This window comes from Coturnix japonica, chromosome 4, assembly GCF_054131305.1.
Source record: "Coturnix japonica strain WE chromosome 4, WE-NBRP24, whole genome shotgun sequence".
Taxonomy (NCBI): Eukaryota; Metazoa; Chordata; class Aves; order Galliformes; family Phasianidae; genus Coturnix; species Coturnix japonica.
In genome coordinates this window covers 88,454,035-88,474,771 of record NC_140666.1, presented here as the reverse complement: position 1 = coordinate 88,474,771, position 20,737 = coordinate 88,454,035, and the positions used below count along the sequence as shown (strand labels likewise).

The 20,737-nt window shown below is 50.4% G+C and overlaps 1 protein-coding gene across 1 annotated transcript; it reads right to left on the bottom strand.

Annotated features, from left to right (window-relative positions):
- Positions 1–64: 64 nt before the first annotated feature.
- On the bottom strand, positions 65–18,411 carry RNF24 (ring finger protein 24). Its single transcript, XM_015863027.3, has 6 exons — positions 18,380–18,411; positions 6,062–6,211; positions 2,723–2,765; positions 2,493–2,534; positions 1,975–2,054; positions 65–1,344 (listed from the first exon to the last, which is right to left on the bottom strand). The coding sequence occupies exons 2-6, from the start codon at positions 6,202–6,204 to the stop codon at positions 1,206–1,208; spliced, it is 447 nt and encodes a 148-aa protein (XP_015718513.1). The 5' UTR covers positions 6,205–6,211; positions 18,380–18,411; the 3' UTR covers positions 65–1,205.
- Between the last annotated feature and the right edge of the window lie 2,326 nt (positions 18,412–20,737).

Here is a 20,737-nt window from a genome sequence, read left to right as displayed (position 1 = left end):
GGGATGGGATCCTTTCCCCATGGCTGAGGTCTCCCCCCCCTTCCCCTTTCAAACACACCCCGCATCCAAAACCTGCCTTTATTTACATTTCAACTCAAAAATCACATGCAAAAACCGCTTCTCCTTTGCTTTGCTTTTTTTCCTTACCAACAGTGCCATTAGCAAAACAGAAAGACGCGTTAGAATCTTGAAATAGCAATTAAATATACAAAAATAGAGCTTACAAAAAAAAAAAGGGTTCCCCCCCCCCCCCCCATCAAGAAAAAAAGAAAACAGCAAATGTTTTTATAAAAATATTCTGCTGCAGAATTTGTAGTGTACAAACACGTCTATGAGGCTCCACGCTCCATAAACAGTCATGGGAGTCGCGGGTTATGTACAGGAGGGACCCCCCCTACACACACCCCCAGAGCCCCACCCAGCCCCGCTGTGGGGTAACACTGGGGCCCCCTCCCATAAAGAGCTGCGGGTTGGAAGGCGGGGGGGGAATGATGCCTGAAAAGGGCTGAATTCGCCCCATGGGGTGAAAGGAGAGGAGGGGGTGGTGCAGCCCCCAGCAGCTTTGGCACTCGGGGAGGGTTGGGTGAGGACTTTGGGTGGTGCTGAGCCATCCTGAAGGGCCAAGCTCAACGTGAACCCAAAGGGCAGGGTTTGCCCCGACCCGTGCTGTGATACTGAGGCGGTCGCACCGATGGGAGATGCTCTTACCCATGGCGGGGATGAAGGAAGCCCTGAGGTAGCCCATGGCACCGAGCAGGGGGGAGAGCCACCCCAAAAAGCACCCGGCCCTAAGCCCTGGGCGGCCCTTTGGGAGGAGAAACTGCAATCCTCAGTAAGGATCATAACCAGGGGTGGAAATTAACCCCCCTTGGATGGCACTGACCCCACAGCACCGCACAGGACGGACACCGGCTCTCCTGGGTGATGCTCAGAGGGGGATGAGTGCATTCAGGCACCGCTCGGCCGCTCCGTTCCCAAGGCATCATACTGAGGCTTCCCAACAGTCACTGAGCTCCACGTTCCCAGCAAGGAAAACCCCATTCCGAAACCAAGCACCATTTTGGGGCATGGGGATGCTCTCTCCCTAAAGTGCTCTCAGCTCTCCATCCTCCCATCCCCAGCTTGGCTCCTTGCTGGTTCCGCAGTGCTTTGGTCGTCTCCGGGTACCCCCCAGCAGCCCCGGGGCAGTCCGTGATGGCACAGAGCTATACGATGTTCTCTGCTCCAGGGAGGGGGCCCTGGGGGGGGCCGGGGTCTTGCTTGCTGTGCAGCTGTGCCAGCTGCAGCACCGGCATGTTGCAGAGCGGGCACACCTTGCGCACCTCCAGCCATTTGATGAGGCACCTGAAGGGGGGAAAGCACAGACACGGGGGTGAGAGGGGGTCATTAGGACCCAAAATCAGCACCCACAGTCCCTTCTGGCACAGCCACGTGCCAAGTCTGGTCCGTTTTCTGCACAGCATTGCTATTGGTGTGTTCTTAATTCATCATTTAAGTACCTTTATATGTCAAACATATAGTTAAATATATAACAACTGTATGACATAAATCGAGAGTATAATCACTTACAATAACATACAGCCTCCATGAGCAGGAGGGTTGGACTGGATGAACTCCAGAAGTCCACTCCGAGCCCTGTGGTTCTGTGCTAATTTATTTATGCTATTTGCTATATATTGGATGTTTTTTGAGATAATTCCCAGCCTATGAGATCCTACAACTCAATGAATCGTAGACCATAGAATGGCCTGGGTTGAAAAGGACCACAATGATCATCTGGTTTCAACCCCCCTGCTATGCGCAGGGTCACCAACCAGCAGACCAGGCTGCCCAGCATCTCCCTTATGGGGAAATGCTGAGAGCCCTGAGGCTGTTCAGCTGGAGAACAGAAAGCTGAGAGGGAATCTTAGCCATGGGGGATCTCCTGATGTCCCTTCTAACCCTCCCACTCTGTGACGCTGTAAGTGCACTCACTTTCTATGGAAGGCATGTTTGCACGGGCAGATCCCCAGCTCGTCCTTGGGCTTGAACTCCTCCAAGCAAACGGCACAGATCTGAAAGCAAAACACAGGCAGTCAGTGGTTCCGCAAGCCAAAATTACACAGATTGGCAAAACCGAGGCAAAGCGACCCAAAAAACTCCATCTCATCCCACTGCTTTTGGTCATGGAAAAAACAACCATGAAGGGCCCTTTGCCTCGTGGGTTGGCTTGGCAGTGTGACAGCACGGCTTAGCACAGCTCTGTGCAGCCCTGTGCTTGTGAGCCTTGGGGTGGTAAGTCCTGCGGCTCATTAAACAGTGATAAAAAGAAGTTTAAAGCTCAATTTGGGCTTAATCTGTTCTCTATTAGAGGGCAACTTCCCAGAACCCGAAGCTTCATTTGCAGAGCCAAATCCCATTGATTTGCCCTTAGGGTTGTGCATATCCACACCATGCAAGGTCTGGGTGCCGTGAACACCCCCCCAAGAAGTAAAACACACACACGGACCCACCTCGTGTAGGTTCAACTCCTTCACCTTCTCCTTAAGTATTACCTGCAAGGCAGAGATGGGGTCAGGCTTTTAACACACGTTTCCAGGAAGAAGGGAGAAAAAAGAAGGGAAAAGAAGGGAAGAGTAGAAGGGAGGAGAAGAAGAAGGAAGAGGAAGAAGAAAGGAAAAGAAGGGAGAAAGAAGACGGGGGGAGAAGAAGGGAGGAGGAGAAGAAGCCTTCATCACCTCACCTGTTTGTAGGCGTAAAGCTCTTTGTGTGCTTGATGTCTGAGCCTGGAATTAGAGGGAAAAGTGAAAATGAGGATCCCCACAACAACCCAACACCCCATTCCATTTCCTTCCCTTTCCTATGGAATCATTTCATTGTTTCCTTAAATGATGCAGCCGAAGAGTCTGGGCTGGGACTTTTCACATAGCTAGAAATGTAACATCTCCATCCTGCTGTCAGCACTGAACCTCCCACAATGTCCCTTTCCTGAGCTCCTATCAGCACGAAAAGATCCCTCTAGAGCAACGTTGGAATTAAAAACATAACCAAAAAAAAAAAGAAGAAGCACTTTAATGCAGCAGAAGTTGGTTAGGGATGCAATATGGCAGCTCTGGAGCCCCAGACTGGAACTCAGCCACCTTCTCCTTAATGCTGCTCAGAGACAGAGTGACCTAAAAGCCAAAGGTGAATCCCACTGTAGGAAGGATGGGGCAGCAACATGCAAAGAATGGAACAAGTGGGATAGAACCGGCCCCATTCACAAAGAGCCCTGAGGCTGGGAAACTGCTTATGGAAGGCAGATGGGAAAAGGAAGATTTGCTGCTGGAGACAGCCTACAAGGGGGAAAGCAGCTCAGCGCTGCCAGATGAGCGCGGGTGCTACGTGGGAAGGTTTGCATGGGACAACTTTGCTTTAAAAACCTCTTGAGAACAGCAAGAGCACAGCCAAGAGTGCAGAGTGTGCAGAGCAGGGAGAGCTCTGGGGGAGGCATCCACATGTTGAGGCTGCTCTTCAAAAGCACATGGCTTTGGCTGGGCAACTCCATTGCCTTTCTCTGGACACACTCAGTGTCCTTCTTGCAGAGGGGGACCCAACACTGAATGCAGCACTCGAGGTGCAGCCTCGCCAGCACTTGGTCTTGCTGAAGCCCATTCAGTTGACATCAGCCCATTGATCCCAGCCTGTACCTTCTTGCAGCCTTATCCTCTGAAAGCAGCAGCGGAGAGCAGACACAGACAGCTCCAGCAAAGTTTCATTTCCTTTTTCCCTATTTCTCATCCAAAGGCGGCTGCCGTGGGGGAGGGACGCGTGCTGTGCAGCAGAGCTCTGCAGCAATCCTCCTTTTCTCTCCTTTGGCTGGAGCTCACACCCAGCTCTGCTCTGAGCCAGCCCCATTAAATCCCTACAATCTCCAATCCCACGAGCTCTGCTTGCTGTTAGCCCAGCTCTTGCAGATGTGTGGGTTCCAGACCAGGAGGGAGAGGATGCACTGTGTGCACTCAATGCTCCGCTTCTCTGCGAGGACGTGGCGTGACTCACTATTAAATTAACACCTCAACTTTTGCAGCCTCCAGCTGTGACCCCATGTTAAAGCCATGCAGAAGGGGTCAGGAATGCGTGCGGTAATCCAGGAGGCTTTAGCAGCTGGTTCGGGAGGGGGAGAAATCCAGCATGAGTTCAATATCTTGCTTTGTATATCCAATCCTCCTATGGAATCCTGCACAGCTCTGGGTATTTGCTTGCTATGCAGTCAGGCTCCAGCAGTGATCCGGCATTCACCATCACAGCAGAGCAGCACTGAGGCTGACCCATCTGAAAGCAATCACTTGGGGTGCTCTGTGCATAGTCCTTACCCCCTGCCCACCTACAAGCTGACCCTTAAGCTTTAAACCTCACCCAAGCTGAGATCTGGAAGCTCATCTCCATGGCAAATCCAAAGGAGGTGGTGAGTGCTGCAGCACAGCCCAAACCCAGGGCATGGGGCTGCATTGGGTCCACAGGGTCCTTGTTTGGTACCAGACTGCCGATCCCAGAGCTGGTGCTCTTGGTTTGATTCACAACTTGCAACAGTTAAGGGCTATAAAGGGATGATGAGGTGATCTAATCCAGCCTCCGTCTATCATGGGTCGTTAAACAGCACTTCGTTACTCCTGGGAGTGGGAGCCAAGACGCCTCTTCCAGAAGGGCACTCTGTCTTCGTTTAAAGACAGCAAGAGACACAGAACTCACCACTTCCCTCGCTGGCTTCTCCCTGCGGTTACTCACTCTCTCTCTTACAACACGCCTCCAACTTCTAAATTTAAAAGATTTTCTGGCTTAATCTCCCAGACATTACTACTTGTTGTTCCTTCTTTGGGGCAGAACACACCCAACAAGACCCAGTGTCCAGGAAAACACTCTCAAAGTCCAAACACCTCTTAGTTCTGCAAGGAAGCCATATAGATTCCGCTCCACCTGGGGAAAACACAGCCTCAATTCTCAATCTTCCTCCACCTGCCTTCCATTTTCCCTCCAGCAGAAGGAGTTTTGCCTCTCAATGAGTGGTTTAACCCCCTCCCCTGTGGCCTATAAAGTAATTAAAGCACGCCCCAAATTCGAACAACCATCTCTCTTCCTTTTCCCCGTCGCTCAGGTCAACAAATCACCCCTGCATCATTAATCTCCAAACGGCTCTGTTGAATGAGCAATTTGTGTACAGTAACGAACGGAGCAGGTATTAAACATTTCTTAAGTGCACGGTACATAAGTTACTCATTTAAGAGGGAGACGTGTTGAAACACTAAGCAGAAAGCAGGAGCCATAAAACGCGGCTTTTGAGTCTTTTGGAGAAGGCCACCTAGGCAACCACGCTTCATGTCCAGTTAAGAGCTCCCATAAATATTTATCTGCTGTTTTTACAGTGGATAAAGTTGGCTGCCTGTGGAACTGCTCACCCTGGGATGCAACGGATGGCGCTGCTCTGAGTCTGAACGCTGGGATGCAGAGAGCTGAGCGCTTAGAATGGGAAATAAAAACTTATCTCGTGGGTCACATCAAGCTGTCAGCACACAAGAGGATGAAGCTCATTGCAGAAAGGTGATGCCGTCACTTCCTGACCAATGCATCTATTTCTCCCAGCCTGGGTGAGTACTTTCATAGAATTACAGAATCATGGCTGGAAAAGAGCTCCAAGATCCCCAAGCCCAACTCATCCCCCTCAGGCCCACTGTCTCTCAGTGCCACATCTCCATGGTTCCTAAACACATCCACGGATGGTGACTCCACCATCCCCCTGGACAGCCCAACCAATCTTTTGGGGAGCAAATACTTCTTAACATCCAACCTGAACCTCTCCTGCTGCAACTTCAGTCCATCACCTCCCATTCTATTTCTGCACCCAGACTGAAGCCTACGACACACATTTCCTGAGGGCTGTAAGAGCAGCCCAAGTCCAAAGGCTGGAGCTCCATAATCTTTAAGGTCCCTTCCAACTCAAGCAATTCTGATTCAGTGCTGGATAACGGGAACAATTTGTGCACAGAGCATTCTATGGGATGTCCTCACCTTAAGGAGGGGCAGACAGCCAAGGCAGCTCTCTTACCTGATCAAGTAGCAACAGAACAGTAAACTGAGGATGAAGACAAAGATGGCTGTGCCAAAAACCACGATATATATGTTGAGAGGCAGGTTCTGGAACCCGATGTTCGGCATCCTGAAACTGTAATGCTGGAAATCTGAGCTCATGGGTAGGCTGCAAGGAAAAGGAGAAAAGAGAAGGACGTGAGGCTCTGTTTGTAGGGTCAGCAGCATGGGAGGTCCTTGGGAAAGTTCTCCTTCCCCTCCCCCTCTGGCATTTTCCAAGGCCAATCCTTCCCTTTGCAGAAATTCCCCTGTAGAACATGCACACCGATTGCCCTCCAGCATCGGCACAAGCCCCATCCCTGCTCCTGTAGGGAGATGGATTGAAGGCACATTCAGCTCACCCCAAATGTCCCTTTTTCAATTGAATTCGTTCCGGAGCCAGGTGGAAGAGCAGCCCAATGACTCTGTATTGCTATCAAATCCTGAGCACGGAGCCATTCACCCTTGAATAACCACAAACATCTCCGGCCGGGCACAAAGTTCCCCACCCGCAGCTTCAAGAAGGAAGTCACAAACCCTATCTGGTTTTCCTTTCATCAGTTACTGCCCACGGGAGGTGGGCAGTGCCAGCTTCACAACACACAGGGAAACCACCTGCAGCCTGTTCTGCAGATTAAATGCCCTGAGGAACAACAAAATTCCCCTAAAGCAGGGAGTTCTCAGCTGTGTGTGGATTGTACGGCTCCAGGTTTTGGGGAGGAAGTGAGGATGGGGCAAAAGGACGGGATCTGGGTAAGGATATCCTGGGGAATGAGAGCTGAAAAGCACCAGATCTCAGCTTCGGGTTTCTGGAGTCACCATAGAATCATAGAATGGCCTGGGTTGAAAAGCACCACGATGATCATCTGGTTTCAACCCCCCTGCTACGTGCAGGGTCACCAACCACCACACCAGGCTGCCCAGAGCCACATCCAACCTGGTTGGATGGCCTGGATTCATCACAGAATCATATAAGTTGGAAGGGACCTTTAAAGGTCATGTAGTCCAACTCACCTGCAGTGAACAGGGACTTTCAGAAGGGATGAATTCAGCATTCAGAATAAAGGGGGGCTCTCAGTAATTACCCATATCATTGATCGCTGCTGGCACAGCTCCACAGCAAAGCAGCACCTACGTATACAGAGTTTAACCCTAACTCAACTCAACTCAACTCAACTCAATTCAACTCAGCTCAACTCAACCCAACCCAACCAAGGCCCTACAAAGGTCCCTACAACAGGAGCTCCATGCTACTACTGGCACAACTCAACTCAACCAAGTTGATCAGCATGGACGGAACCTGTCCCCATCACCAGAGTGCTCAGGAGACACTGCAAGTGTGGCACCTGCCTTGAAGAACTGAGTTGATTCTGTAGGGCAGGAGGGTTAGGGAAATTAAAAGAGGATGCAAGTTCCCTTGGCCATCCCCCCTTAAAAGTTGCGATACAGACCCTTCACAGATCTCTGGACAAGCTCCAGGGCCTCAAACCATCACATCTGGCCCAAAACCATAGGAAAACAAGTGAGACCTTCCTTCCAAGATCTCCACAATGTAAGCTCCATCCTTCTAGTGTTACCAGTACTTTTCCCCAAAAGGACATCCTCAGAGTGACCGTCATCTCCTATGAGTGCTCATTCTCCTTTGGACAGTCCTTAGGTGTGCATGGAACATGCAATAGGTTCAACCTCTACATTGGTCCTGTGACATTACTGCGAAAAATACTGAGGTTAGAGGCTAAAAAATCCTGCACAGGGATCCAGGAAACTGTTAACTTTAAAAGGACTGAATTCCTGATAGATGAGAAACTTAACATGAGCCAGCAGTGCGCTCTGGCAGCCCGGAAAGCAAATGGGATCCTGGGCTCCATCAGGAGAGGGGTGGTCAGCAGGGATAGGGAGGTGATCGTCCCTCTCTACTCTGCTCTTGTGAGGCCCCATCTGGAGTACTGTGTCCAGGTGTGGAGCCCTCAGTACAAAAAAGATATAGAGATTTTGGAAAGGGTCCAGAGGAGGGCCACAAAGATGATCAGGGGCTGGAGCACCTCCCCTATGAGGACAGGCTGAGGGAGTTGGGTTTGTTCAGCTTGGAGAAGAGAAGGTTGCGGGGTGACCTCATTGCAGCCTTTCAGTACCTGAAGGGAACTTACTCCCAGGAAGGGAGTAAACTCTTCGAAAGGGCTGGTAATAGCAGGACTAGGGGAAATGGTTTTAACTTGAAGGAGGGAAGATTTAGGTTGGATGTTAGGGGAAAGTTCTTTACTAGAAGGGTGGTTAGGTCCTGGAACAGGCTGCCCAGTGAGGTTGTGGATGCCCCGTCCTTGGAGGTGTTCAAGACCAGGTTGGACGGGGCCATGGGCAACCTGATCTAGTAAAGGTGTATGTTTGGTGGCCCTGCTGGGCAGGGGGGTTGGAGCTACATGATCCTTGAGGTCCCTTCCAACCCGGGTAATTCTGTGATTCTGTGATTCTGTGTGACTGAATTCGGATGATTTTAAGGATCCAAGCTTTTGGTTTTCATTTTTTTTTTTCTTGGGAGAATGGTAGGGGAGGGACTGTATTTTAATCTGCTTCAGATTAAGAACTCAGCCAAAAGAAATACAAAGTGCTGCAGGAAAGGATGGCCACTTTCTGAACCAAAGCCTTCATGCTGTGTTATCCCAACCGAGGGTCCACAACACCCATGCCAACATGATGCCAACACAATGGTCAGGATGAAACCAAAGGAGGGAATATCAGATTTTCCCGTGAAGATGTTTGTTGAAAGACGTGATGGCTTACAGAATTAAAAGGATTTCAGTGACCTTGTGATAGGGATGAGACTTCCCCGTGGGAAGGGATCCTGTCTGCAATAGGAAATTCCCAAATTCCCAGCAGGAGATGCTGGTTTGTACACGTTAATTAAAACCCCAGTGATGGTTAATGCCAGGTGAACAAGCAGGGAAGTCAGGAAACGAAGCTCCAGCAACATTCACTTTGCTCTGATTACAAGCCAGGCAGTTAAAGGCAAACCCAAATAAGCCACGCAGCCAAATTAATCCCTATTATAATAACAGCAAGCACTTAACGCGCTGAATAAGCACAGCCAGCCTCTTGCACGCAGCTTTCATCAGGAGATCTCAAAGCGATGAGCAAGGCTAGCAATTATCTTCCTGCACTGAGGAACTGCAGCAAGTGGGAGCCAGACCTGCACTGAGCTGCTGGGCTCAATGTGGGGGGGATGCATTTTTGTTTTTAATTATTATTCATTTGTACCACTACAGAAATGGACCATGCGAGCACTGAGTATTATAAGTTTAGCCCAGGTGGAGGGCTGGTTTTGGGGTCAACAGCACATAGAATCATAGAATCATAGAATCACCAAGGTTGGAAATGACCTAAAAGATCATCCAGTCCAACCGTTCACCTATTACTAACAGCTCCCACTAAACCCATAGATGAAGTCTGGTTGGCTGTGGGTAACGGGCACATCTCCTGTTCCAAAGACATTATGCAAACCCCCAGTGTTTCACACAGGTTGACCTGAAAGCTTGGCTGTTAACTCAGGTGAAAGTTAAAATGAATGCAAAACAACAAAATTCCCGAGGTCGGTGTCAGCTGTGGTGCAGGGTGTTCTTCCAGGCGATAAATCCACAACATAAATGTTATTCATTGTGTGTGCCTAGTGGGATGACTGCCAGACTTTTCCCCTTTCTGGGCACTTTGACACCAGCAGCGAGACAGCGACGTGCAGCCAGCAGGCTGGAGGGAAGCTCTCATCCATAGCATAGCCCTAGTTGGAACAAGATGATCTTTGAGGTCACTTAGAATCGTGAAGGCTGGAAAAGACCATCTAGCCCAACCACTTCCCCATCATCACCATGCCCACTACAACACGTCATAGAGTCATTAAGGCTGGAAAGGAGCTCTAAGATCCCCAACCCCAACCCACCCCACCATGCTCATAACCATGACCTTCAGTGCCACATCCCCATGTTCTTTAACACCTCCAGGGACGGTGACTTGCCACCACGGCTGTGCCAATGCCCTGGCCACCCTTTCAGAGAAGCTTTTCCTACTACCCAACCTGAAACAGCAGCAATGCTTATCCAGGATGATGCAGCTCAATGTGGGACTGAAGCTGGGTCACCAATGCCATAAAACTTCTTGTCAGATGGAACAAAAGCTGCTCGTTTTCCCCATTTTGGCTGCATGCTGGTCGTTGGTGCGTGCACAAGCAAGAAATCCAACTGGACTCCCAGCAGGAGCCGTTCCGGACCTTTGATCCCCATTCCCCTCCCTTCAAGAGAGAATTTGATGCTTTTTGAACAGGAATCAAAATTCCCTGGCTTTGCTCCTCGGTTAGATGATGCTGAGCAGTGAAATTTAACCCTCTCAGTGTGGAAAGGCAGTGATCAGCAAGCAAAAAGGTCTCAAAGTCTTCAAATGAATAATAAATAGAACAAAAAAAAAAAAAACAGAAAACCAAGGCAGTTTCACCAGCAGTGCTGCACTATTTGTTGAGTTTCTGGGATGCTTTTTGGGTTGGTTGAGCTGACACCGTGACCTTCAAAGCACACCTTTAAATAAGAGCAGGTTTTCAGTGCTGTCGGTGCAGAAAGATGCAGAAAATAGGTCAGCAGAAGCTCCCACTGCTGAGGTTACATCAGCTCCACGCTGTTACTGAGGCAGATTTTGCAAACTCTGGGAAAAATGGTGAAATAATAATAATAATAATAATAAAACAAAACAAAACAAACACTTTTGCTTTTTTAATCCAGGCTAACCCAGCGTGTGTTGCTCAGGCTGCCCTTGGATGACGGCAGCAGGAAGGAGGAAAGCAGCCAAGGATTGGGGCTGCTCTGGCATTGTTTTGTTGGAATTTCCAGGCAATGCAGTGAGTTTTGGTAAAGCCTCAGGAAGTTCGTCAAGTGGCCACAGGATCTGTGTGTCCGGAGTAGTGCCTTCGGGAAACTGATGCTGGATGCTGCATGCACACAGATTGTCCAAATACGGTTCAGCTGTGGCTCGGTGATGAGGTCATGCTTGAGGAATTTTCTCCCTTCGGCTCTGTGGATTTTCTTTTTCCCCCATTTACCTGGCATGTGGTTTTGTCCTGGATGTGATGTCATGACCTTCTGAGCTCAAGATGCGCTGGGAAAGGATGTGCTGTGCCTTCTCCTGGTAGCATCCCTCATGATACTCACCCTGGAACCATGCCCTATACAGTGTCCAGGTGCCAAGTTCCTGATTTTACTGGGTTTTCCCCAATTAATAGCCTTCTGGGTAGCTCTACCAGCCCAAACCCAGTGTTGATACACATGGATAATGGAACTAGATGATCACTGAGGTCCTCTCCATCCCAAGCCATTCAGGGAGGTTGAGACTTGATGATCATTGAGGTTCCTTCCAACCCAAAGCATTCTATGAATTGTAAATTACATCTTGATGGCAAGAGCTGAGGGATGCAGACAACAGATGCTCCAAAGATATCCTAACTAGCAAAACAATCTAGCTTTGATTGAGCCAACCTCACTATGCTAAACAAAAGCAAATCGCTTGCTGCAAAGCAAAAAAGCAGCCAGCTTTCTCCATTCTGACAAGCAGATGGATTCTATAACCTCCTGAAATCCTTTCAACCCCTGCTTCCTAAGCTCCTTTAATGGAAAAAAAAAAGCCTTTATGTTACTGCTTGCTGCTCCCTTCAAGCTCAGAGCCAGGATCTTGGCCCTCTAGAATGCCTTCAGAGGATCCATTCTCTTAATTTTCACCAAAAGTATAAGAAGTGTAAGAAGAATATTTGGCTTGATGCGAAAAGCTGGACACCAAACCCAAATCACCAACTAACCCTGAGGAACAGCAACCCCAAAAGCCCTGATATTTCTGTGAAGGCTCGGTGTTAAGATGCTGACAGCACAAAAAAACCCTTTGGGATAACCCCAATAACCCAAACCTCAGCCTCCTGGGGATATATAACATCACCACGTCACCAACACTGTGCAGTTGGCCTGCCCTTCCTCTGGCTTAACAAAATTACTGGATTTAAGGGAAATACATTTTTCACCATTCGTTCTGCACTGCTAATGGATTCAGCAAAGCATTTGGGGTCACTGAAAGTCCCTGTATACCATCCTCCTGTTCTGCATACTTCTCAGAAGGAGTGGTCAGAGGTTGGAATGGGCTGCCCAAGGAGGTGGTGGAGTCACTGAATCTGGAGGTGTTCAAGAAATGTTAGATGTTGCACTGAGCAACATGGTTTAGTAAGGAATATTGGAGATAGGTGGATGGTTGGACTGGTTGACCTTCCTAACATCCAACCTGACCCTCCTCGGGCACAACTTCAGGCCATTATCTCTTGTTTTGCAGTAGATTGAACAAAGCCTGCTGACTATTTTCCACCCGCTCCAAGGCTGCCAAGACGAGGACCGCAGTGAGGCTCCCCGCCATGCAACACAGCTGTGGGAGCTCCATGCATTCCTGGACACTGAATCAACTCCTAGAAGGCATAATATACCGCTGATACTAACGAGCTGCCTTAGTGACGAGTACAGGGCTGCATCAAGTGTCTTCTTAAAGGTCAGGGGAGCACATGATGCCTGGGAACCCTTGCTTACACTTTTACTACAAGTTAGAGACAATTTGAGTTAGTCTAAGTATTAAATTGCAGTCTTGCATGGCCAGCACATCATTTAAAACCAAACAGCAAGGCACCAAATCTTCCCAGTGCCACTCTTAATATTCCTATGGCTCTCAGCCCACTCTCAGCCTTCCCCAACTGAGCCAAATGTAAAGTTGCATTTGCAAAATGCTCATTTCTGGCAAAAAATAAAGAAGCCCACAATGAGATGATGAGGATGGGGTTACGCAGCCATGCCATTGGCATTCTGTGGGGGAAAGAGCTCTTTCTCCACACCGCGGGGCTGCCACATTAAGTCACATTTGAATTCACGGGATGAAGGCTGCTGAAATGTCACTGCGGCGGCTCCTGGCACAGTTCAATGAGAGCACCACGGCCTCACTGGGGCAGTGGAGGCGGTGAGTTTGCCTTTGTAGGGATTTAAAAGCTCTGGGTGGCAGCCAGGCATTCCCAGATCACAGCTGCCATGGGTTGAGGAAAGAGCTACGTGAGGAAACCCTGCAAACGTAGGCAGTGCAACAGGGTTGGTGCAAACCCTCCATCGTGCATCATGAAAGCTGCTGTAGGTTGCATCCTGATGGAAGCAGGGGTTGTAATCAGTGCATGATGCAGAGTTCCTGCATACCATCCTTCATTTGTGACGTAGACACGTCCTCCATGGGTCCTGAACTCTTCATGATAACCAACAGAGGATCAGCCTTGGGAAACAACACTACTTCCAATAAGTTTTGCCCATTTCCTCCAAGGAAACCCCCCAGCTCAATGTCTACCTGCACAATGGCTGCAAACCATCCACATTCGGGCGACTTAATGTAGCACAGTGCCGACACACTGAAAAAAATGCCCTGATACTGCACAAAAATCCACGGGGATCAAGGGCGAGGATTAAAGATATACTTTTCAATGCTTTGGTTTGTGAAAAATCGCATGATGTGGTTCAGCTTTTTAAAGTGCAAAGCCCCCCATCTCTCTTAGTAGCGGTACGGCAACGACCCGATGCTGCACAGAAAGGAAGGGGGGGGGGAAATAAATAAAGAAAAAATGGCTCAAGCTAATCCTCCAATTTTATAAGACACTAATCCGCTGATCTCATTGAGAGGGATTAGAATTACCCCCTCGCCAGAGGATTTAAGACGTTTCCAACCAGATGTCAACAAAAGCAGAGCACAGCCTGCGCCGAAAGCCCTTCGGATGAGGGGAAGGGGCATTCGCAGTGTGTCCATGGGGCTGGATCCCATCTGGGGGATGCTGTACCTGTGTCCCATCTGCTTTGGGATGGACTTTCGAGGTGCTGTATAAACTCAGCCTCTTCTGTTCTTTGAGGTCTGAGCTTTGGGCTGATCAGGCTGGAAGTTACAGAATCACAGAACCGTAGGGGTTGGAAGGGACTTCTTGGGATCATCCAGTCCAACCTCATCGGTAAAGCAAGATCCCTGCAGCATTACTCCAAAAAACAAAGTGGGGAAAGAGTGGAAGCACAGATTGACACCAGCACTACAGTTACAAAACATCCAAATTTCCACCCAAAATAAGAAAGGTAACCTATTCTATCCGCAGTTTCAGCCTGGACCACCCTGTCTTCTATGTCTCTTCTATGCCAGCTGTCGGGTGCGCGCCGGTGCAGATGAGGGCCGGCTTTTGTTCCACTCCATGTGTACATGCTCAGCTGAGCTCACAAAAGGGAAACAAAAGAAAAACTAAAAACGCAGCTGCCTTCATAACCAATCCGCCAGGAAATCGCCCCGGGGGAAGCCCAGCCCAGCTGAGGGCTTTCTGCAGAACAATGGCAAAAAAGCATCTTTAAAGGCAGGCAGAAATATTTGCTGGTTTGCGAAACGACTGTGAGCAGAGAGGAGCTGAATGCCATCCCGACCCCGGCGCCTGGATTCTGTTTCAAGCAGGAGGAGCCATTCCAGTGACAGGATGCACTGAATGGTTGGATATTCAATAGTCGCATTTTCAGGTTGGATATAAGAAAACATTTCCTCTCCAAAATAGTGGTAATGCATTGGAATAGGGCTGTCCTGGCGCTGGAGTCACCGTCCCTGGAGGTGCTCAAGAACAGTGGAGATGTGGCACTGAGGGGCCACGGTCAGTGGGCATGGTGGGGTGGGTAGGGTTGGACTTGGAGACTTTAGTAATCATTTCCAACCTTAATGACTCTATGATTAATTCACCAACCAGGATGAACCAGGGCTCCCCAAACTCCCTCAGATGGGATATTTGCATTCCCAGCCTCTTATCTTTTGCCTTCCATCCTGCCAGATAGGTCAAAATCCACCTCCCTGCTCTGTTCCAGCCCCACAGCTGTTTGTTGTTGCTGTTTTCCCCACCCCCCCCCCAAAAAAAATGCTCTTCCCAGCCAGGGAGCTGTGAAACACTCTGCTATTACCAAGCAGCCAGAGCAATGTTGGGAAATGGCTAAAATAAGTCCAGGGCTGCTCTCCTGGCCGACAGCTTTCAGTTTCTCTCTCGCTGCTTGGGAACTGGCGTGGTTTCCTGCCGGGTGCTTTGTGTGTTAAAAGCAGCCCAATCCCTGCAGCCTGATCCTCCATGGTAATAAAAACCAGACGGAGTTGGGCTTGGCTGCCTCCCACACTAGCAGAGCAGAAGGAGCAAGAAGGGAAACAAACGAGCCCTTTGCTCTGGTCTCATCCTGCTCACAAAAGCAGTGATGCAGGGAGCATGAAAGCTGCAAAACAAACCGTGCGTGCTCCTTGTGCTTTGACAGCGAACTTTAAGCCGGATGAGCGAGGTGTCAGCTGCAGCACTGAGACATCCAAGGCCATTTCATGAATCATTCAGGTCAGAAAAAGAGCACAAAGATCCCCAAGCCCAGCCCCAATCCATCCCACCATGCCCACTGACCGTGTCCCTCAGTGCCACATCCCCATGGTTGTGGAACGGCTCCAGGCACAGTGACCCCACTGCACCCTGAGCAGCCTGTTCCAATGCATTACCACTCTATTGTAAAATAGGTTTTATCTAGCATCCAACCTGACCATTCCCAGCACAACGTGAGGTTATTACCTCTTGCTCCCTGAGTGCATCCAGGTTTGGGGTAGAATGAGGTCTGGGTATGCTCACTTGTATCACAATCCTGTTTTGATCCATCCTGCTGCTTTCTGTCATAGAATCACAGAAGGGTTTGAGTTGGAAGGGACCCTTAAAGGCCATCTGGTCCCCTGCAACAAACAGGGATGTCCACAGCTCCACCAGCTGCTCAGAGCCCATCCTTGCTGTGCTTTCCCAGCATCACCACCAGCTTTGAGTTTCCCAACCCAAAGCACGCCAGGTCGCTCCCCAGGCAAAGTCTAAGCCACGGCACAGGGATGTCAGAAGCGAAGGAAGGTTATCAGACGTCAACAACCAATGACTTCTCGATGAGCCATTGCAGGAAACAAAAATAAACAGAAGCCCCGTGCTCTGGAACACCCGAATGCAACGGGAATTCCCCAACACTCCACCCTCTGTGCTCTGACGTGTTCTTTCCATGGGAACCACAGAGAAGCCAAGTGCAAAAGCCTTGTGTTGAGGTCACGTCCAGCAGCGTCGATGGCTGCATGATGCCCAATGGATGCACCCATGGAATGGGGCCACATGGATCTTCGAGGTGTCCGGGTAGGAGAGGAAGTTACAGAGCTGCAGCAAAGCCTTGTGTCAATTGTGTCCCATTGCAGATGTTCTTTGAGCAGCTCCACCGAGGTCCTGTGGTGCAGGGAGCGGGATGGGCCATGCAGTGCATCCTCTCTACTACAGCTGCCATGGGGTTGGCTTGGACTCGCTGATCCCAAAGGTCTTATCCAACCTAAACGATTCCATGAAGAGGGAGGTCCACAAGCACAGAAGCCCCCAGGATGGCTGGGAACTTTGGTCCATCGTTGTTACAAGCCCTGGGACTGGATGGGTTTAAGATCCCTTCCAACCCAACCCATTAGGTTCTATGAAGACACATCGGGTGCACACCATGGCAATGTCAGCACTGCCCTCCCTTTCTTTTCCCCCCCTCTAAATACACCAATTACTGCATTTTGAGTTCCTTCCCCTTTGCCCCCAAGCACTCCATTTGCTGGGAGCTATACCCTTAGATAACTATCTAAGGCCAAAAGTTTGTTGTCTTTCCAGGCTGCAGGCCAGATTTGTTTAATTTTTGCTACGGATGGCACTGAGCACCAGAGGCATCAGCTGGAACCTCTGTGAGCACAGCAGCAGAGCCCATTGCCCACAAATAGAATAGAAGCCCATGAATGAGCCTCGGTCCCATTGTGAGCACACCATGCAAACTCTATATTGTTTCACCCCGCATCCCAACACCTGGAAGCCAGAGTACACCTCCAGCAAGATTTATTGGGTGAAATGAAGGCAAGGAGAGGCGAGCAGCCCCTGTCCACGTCCCTGCTCGCGTGCTGCTGAACACGTTGTGCAGGCAGGAAGCTCCAGATCAAAGGCGGGGAGCGTGCCAGAGCTGTATGTAATGCACAGCTCCTGCCAAAGCTCGGGGGGGGGGAATGGGAAATAAAGAACAACAAACCCCATACGCACAATGGGGAACGGCAGACTGGTTGTGCTTTGTTAGGGGCACATGTGAGCATGACGGGGATAGCAAAACCCCATGAAGCACAGTGCAAAGGGAACAGGAGATGCATCCCTCCCCAAACAAAGAGCAGCAGAAGTGCAAATAATAGCAATAATAATAATAACATCAAAAAAAAAACCCCACTCTAACAAAAACCCACCCCAAGAGGTGAGTTTTTCCCCTGCAGCTCCTATGGGACCCACATAGAGACAGTGCCAAAAGCAGCAAACTCAGTACGTGCCTGCATGGCAGGAACGCCCGACCCTGCCGTACCACTTCTATCCCTAAACCTCATTTTGTTCCTATTTTTTCCCCTTATCTGGCCTTTTTTCTTTGTTTCCTTCAGCCCGGCACATTGCTTTGGGGTTTGGTGGTGGTGGGGATCCCCTTTTTGGGGTGAAGGGAGAGAACACAGGGTGGGGAACTGTCTGCTGTCCCTTTGTGCCACACTTCTAAAGGCGGCTGGGGTGAGCGCCGTGCTTAATCCCACCCTTAATGCGGGACAAGGGTGTCCCCAGTGGGCATGGGGACAAGCAGGGAGCTTCATAGGGGGGCTGTCACCCCATAGGGGCGTGCAGGAGGGGGAACGCACAAAGGAAGGCAGCGCTATAGGGCAGCACATAGGGATGTGGTTTTGCATTACTGGAGGGGGCTGCCCTACAGGACAGTGCATGGGGAGGGGGTCCTACATTACAGAGGTGCAGGACTCTGCCCTATAGGGGATTGCTCAGGGAGAGCGTCTAGCCCTAAAGGAGGGCTGCCCCATAGAGAGTGGGGCTATGCATATGTAGGGGGTCCTGCCCCATAGGGGATTGCATGGGGAGGGTGCTGTATATATACTATAGGGGTGCTGTAGGGTGAGCCCTGCCCCATAGGGCTGCAGGAGGGCAGAGGAGCTTGAAGGGGATCCCAACCCCACAGAGCAGTGCAAGGGGATGGAGAACCCCTACCCTATAGGGAAGCGGTGCCCTATAGAGAACCACAAGGCAAAGTGCATGGCAAAAGAAGGCTCCTCGCACCTCTGTGTGCCCCACAGCCCCACAGCCATAACCCACAGCCCCACAACCCCACAGCCATAACCCCACAGCCCCATCCCGGCCCTCACTCACCGCCTCGCCCCGAGCCCCGGCCGCCGCTGTGTGACGGGGAGGGACCCGGATGGAGCCCGGCCCCCTCCTCACCCCGCCCAGCTTCGGGGTGCGCATGCGCGGCGACGTCATAAGGTGGGTTAATAGGGGAACGTTGTGGACCGTAGGGATGTTATTGGGATCATGGTGGTGATGGGGGTTTAATTGGAGGCAATAAGGGACATGGAGAGGATTATGGGGATTTAAACGTGGGCACCTTCCTGCCTCAGTTTCCCTTTTGGCTGGCGGTGCTTGTCAGACAGCAGCACCCTAAAAACAGCATGTATAGGGGAGCAAGGATGCATGTCCGAGCTCTGATTCATCACCTTCATTGAGAGAAAGCCACAGCGTTCACTTTCTCCCACTAATCACGCTGCTCTTTATTAATGGGAAGATCCAGTTCTTCCTATTCAATGGGCGAGGGCAGCTGAAATCCAGCAGACCTGTATGGCCAGACCTTATGGGGTGATAAGGGACGGTGGGTCTGTCTCCTTGGTCCCTCCAGGAGAAATGGGGTAACAAGCCAGGGATGGGGCTCAATTCTGTCCCATGAAGTTCTCCTGCTCCTATATATGGGGTTGCCTCAGGGTTTATATGACAGGGCCAAGCTCTTTGCTGCTTGTAGGTGATGGACATCGTTGGGTTCACTGTGGTTAGGCTTGCATCCACCCAAGCTGGATGAACAGAAGACATCAGCTCTGGTGGGAAGATTCTGGTTCAGCCTTCCCTCCTTGTGGTTGATTCACCCTTGAGCATGAAGGAGGAGGCTGTTTCCCTTGGGCTTTTTCCCATATTGTAGTGCTGGGTGAGGTCTACACTGTTGGAATCTCAGCCCCTATGCTGGCGATGTGGTCTGGGCTCAGCTCAGCTGGCAGCAATGGGCTTTGGTCATCTTGGTGTGTGACAGTGGTATAAAGGACATAAAGACAGCCAATCTGTCCCTGTACCTTGTCTCTGTCCAGTTGTGGGGGCATCTGTCACAGCCATTTGGACCCATCTTGGTTCCTCTTCTCCCTCCTTTCCCTTGAGGTCTGTGGGGTAGCTTTGCTGTCTGAACCAAAAGGCAGCGTGGACAGCAAAGATGAGGTGTTTAGGTGTTCATCCCACCCCATCTCTACCTCTGGGGTGGGATACAGAAGACCTCCAGAAGGGTCTTCTTGGGAAGATCTTAGGGAGGAACTTGGGAAGATCCTCTCTGAGGAAGTACGTCTCAGTGCTTCTTCCTCTGACCTCTTCTCCACTCCCTCTATGGCATCAGCAGGACTTTGATTCCTCCCTCCTCCTCGTGGTCGGGTGCGATGAGCCCATGAGCTTTGACTCACAAATTGCTTTGTGAGTCAGGGACGAGGCTGCTTTCGCTGGGTTTGCCCATGGGTGACCAACCTCCTTGCACCCACCCACACACCTCGTGCACCAGGTCCAGCCCAACGAGTGGAGCAGGTCCTACTCCTGGGTGGCAACCCAAGCCCCGAGGCTCTTCCTCCCCTTCAGCACGTTGTGGTGCTCAGCAGTGGTACAGCGTGCTGCCAGTTCCAATAGGAAAGGGGAATTTAAGTGCTCACCACTTGCTTCTGCATTGGGAAATATCATAGAATGATTGAATCATTGAATTATTTAGGTTGGAAGAGATCCTCAAGTCCAACTGTTGACCCATCCCCACCATGCCCAGTGCCACATCTCCATGTTCCTTGGAATCATCATAGAGCTACTGAAGTTGGAAAGACCACTAAGATCATCAAGTGCAACCATTAACCCGTGACCACTCTATACCGTGTCACTCAGTGCAAACCTTCCCTTGATCACCTCTAGGGATGGTGACTGCACCATTCCCAGGGCAGCCTATTGCAATGCATCAATGCTCTTTTGGAGAAGAGCATCCAACCTGAACCTCCCCTGGTGCAATGTGGGGTCATTATCTCTTGTAATCTGTGTGATCTGGTAGGACAGTGAGATGTCTGCCAAGTGTATTTTCCCACCACTGATGTCAGGAAAACATTTCAAGTGTCTTCTTCCAGAGCAGGGAATGTTTGCTTTTGGGATGCAGGCAGTTTCCTGAGCCATGCTTGGGAATTCACATAACTCAATATGATCCTTGCATACCCCATGAAATCCTTCTGCCTTCCCTCTGCTGATGGGGAGCAGCCACCACAGGGACCAGATGAGTGGTGACACCTGGACACCTTTTGGTGCATTATGCCATGTCTCCAGCCTTATCCCAGCTCTTAAAATCCACTCAAAACAGGCAGTTCAGGCAGCAGACCCAGAGGCACGCAAGGTGGTAAGAGATCCTCCTGGCCCCCAGCCACCACCAGTCTCTTCCATCATCCGGACACCGACAGG

Bases quoted from the DNA above. Each gene is read 5' to 3' on its own strand.
- RNF24 (XM_015863027.3), bottom strand. From the start codon at position 6,204: ATGAGCTCAGATTTCCAGCATTACAGTTTCAGGATGCCGAACATCGGG. The intron at 2,535-2,722 runs GTGAGGTGATGA...TCTGCCTTGCAG, and splicing joins AGCTTTACGCCTACAAACAG to GTAATACTTAAGGAGAAGGT. The intron at 2,055-2,492 runs GTGGGTCCGTGT...TTTTGCTTTCAG, and splicing joins AGGAGTTGAACCTACACGAG to ATCTGTGCCGTTTGCTTGGA.